Consider the following 1,318-nt stretch of genomic DNA (forward strand, 5'->3'; position numbering starts at 1 on the left):
TCTTTACTACTACGCCCACAATCACATCATATACGACTTTCCCACGGCCACCTACCTCAGATGTGAGGGACGAGAACAACGTGTCATAGTCGTAATCCCATCCGCTGTCACAGGGCACGTCGGGCGAAGGCAGCTGGCCAAGCGAGGTCACATTCATGAACTGACCCGGTGCCAGGCTCTCGTTGGCACTAAACCGATGGCAGCTGTAGGGTTTTATCGCACTGCTGTCCTGTGGGTTGTATTTCAGGCGTTAAAAAAATCAAGTGATTATGATATATCATCATCCATTATTGGTGGCTTTAGTGTATGTAGATCACGTGGATTGGTCAAGAAAATAAATGAATTAAAGTGTGAAATTACAAACGAGTATCCTAAGAGTGTTGTTATATATAACACTTTCATTAAGTGTTATGGTATTATTTACAAAGACAGCTATGACTGTTGTTCACATTTTTCTCGACAGCAAAATATCCTTTACACGGCATTGCAACGTTGCATTACAACTAAATATCTTGCCCAAAAACATTAAGATGTTTGCAAAGGCACGCGGAGATCTGAGGATGCTAAAATAGCATTTCTAGTAAGCATGTTAGCATAATCTTAATCACGTAATTGCTGTTGTTTGTTATCAATATATCTTGACTTAAGAATCAGCCATGTGTTGTATATCTTTGTTGAACATACTTAGTGTTAACCAAGTATTATCCAAAGGATATACTAACCTAGTCCTAACACAATCCCAAGCTCCAAAGAGCAGAACCTCAAAAGTCTGAGTATCAAAATCGTGTAGAAAGTTAGAAGTGATGGGTCTAAAGGTTATTTCCCCAACAACCTCTTCTACCTTGTTAGTTCCTGAAGGTGTAATTACAAAGCACAAATGACCAGTCTACACAGCCTGTTATGAGTTATGGCCTACGAATAAAAAATGTTTTGTAAAAAGGAAAAGACAATTCAGTTCCTTTTAATTCTACGATGCGTGTTTTCTTGATTATTAATACTTATTAAACTTGCCATAAAGATAGACATGAGGTTATTCCCTTAAAGTACGTAACTCTAAAGTACATAACTCTTTCTCATGGGTAGTTGACGTTTAAAATGTTGATAAAAGTTGCCATTATACTAATTAAATATTTTAAATATGCATCCCCTAGCTCCACTGCAGCTGACGTCAACACCTGCGTGACTTAAGAAGAGTGGAATAACCTTGTATTCTCTTGACCTTAGTAGTAAGAGTGAAGGCTATTGCTCGTCGTCGTAATATAACTCGTTAGGTTATCGATAACAATGGCTATAGTGATGACAGAGGATGTAGTGAGTT

General features: G+C 38.2%; 1 protein-coding gene across 1 annotated transcript in view; it reads right to left on the reverse strand.

Moving 5' to 3' along the window:
• The window catches only part of LOC119591469 (organic cation transporter 1-like), a 15,266-nt gene that overhangs the window by 8,053 nt on the left and 5,895 nt on the right, over positions 1 to 1,318 (reverse strand). Inside the window, 1 exon segment of the mRNA XM_037940209.1 lies at positions 56 to 229. Coding sequence (XP_037796137.1) covers positions 56 to 229 — 174 coding nt within the window.

The sequence above is a fragment of the Penaeus monodon genome, chromosome 28 (assembly GCF_015228065.2).
Source record: "Penaeus monodon isolate SGIC_2016 chromosome 28, NSTDA_Pmon_1, whole genome shotgun sequence".
Classification (NCBI taxonomy): Eukaryota; Metazoa; Arthropoda; class Malacostraca; order Decapoda; family Penaeidae; genus Penaeus; species Penaeus monodon.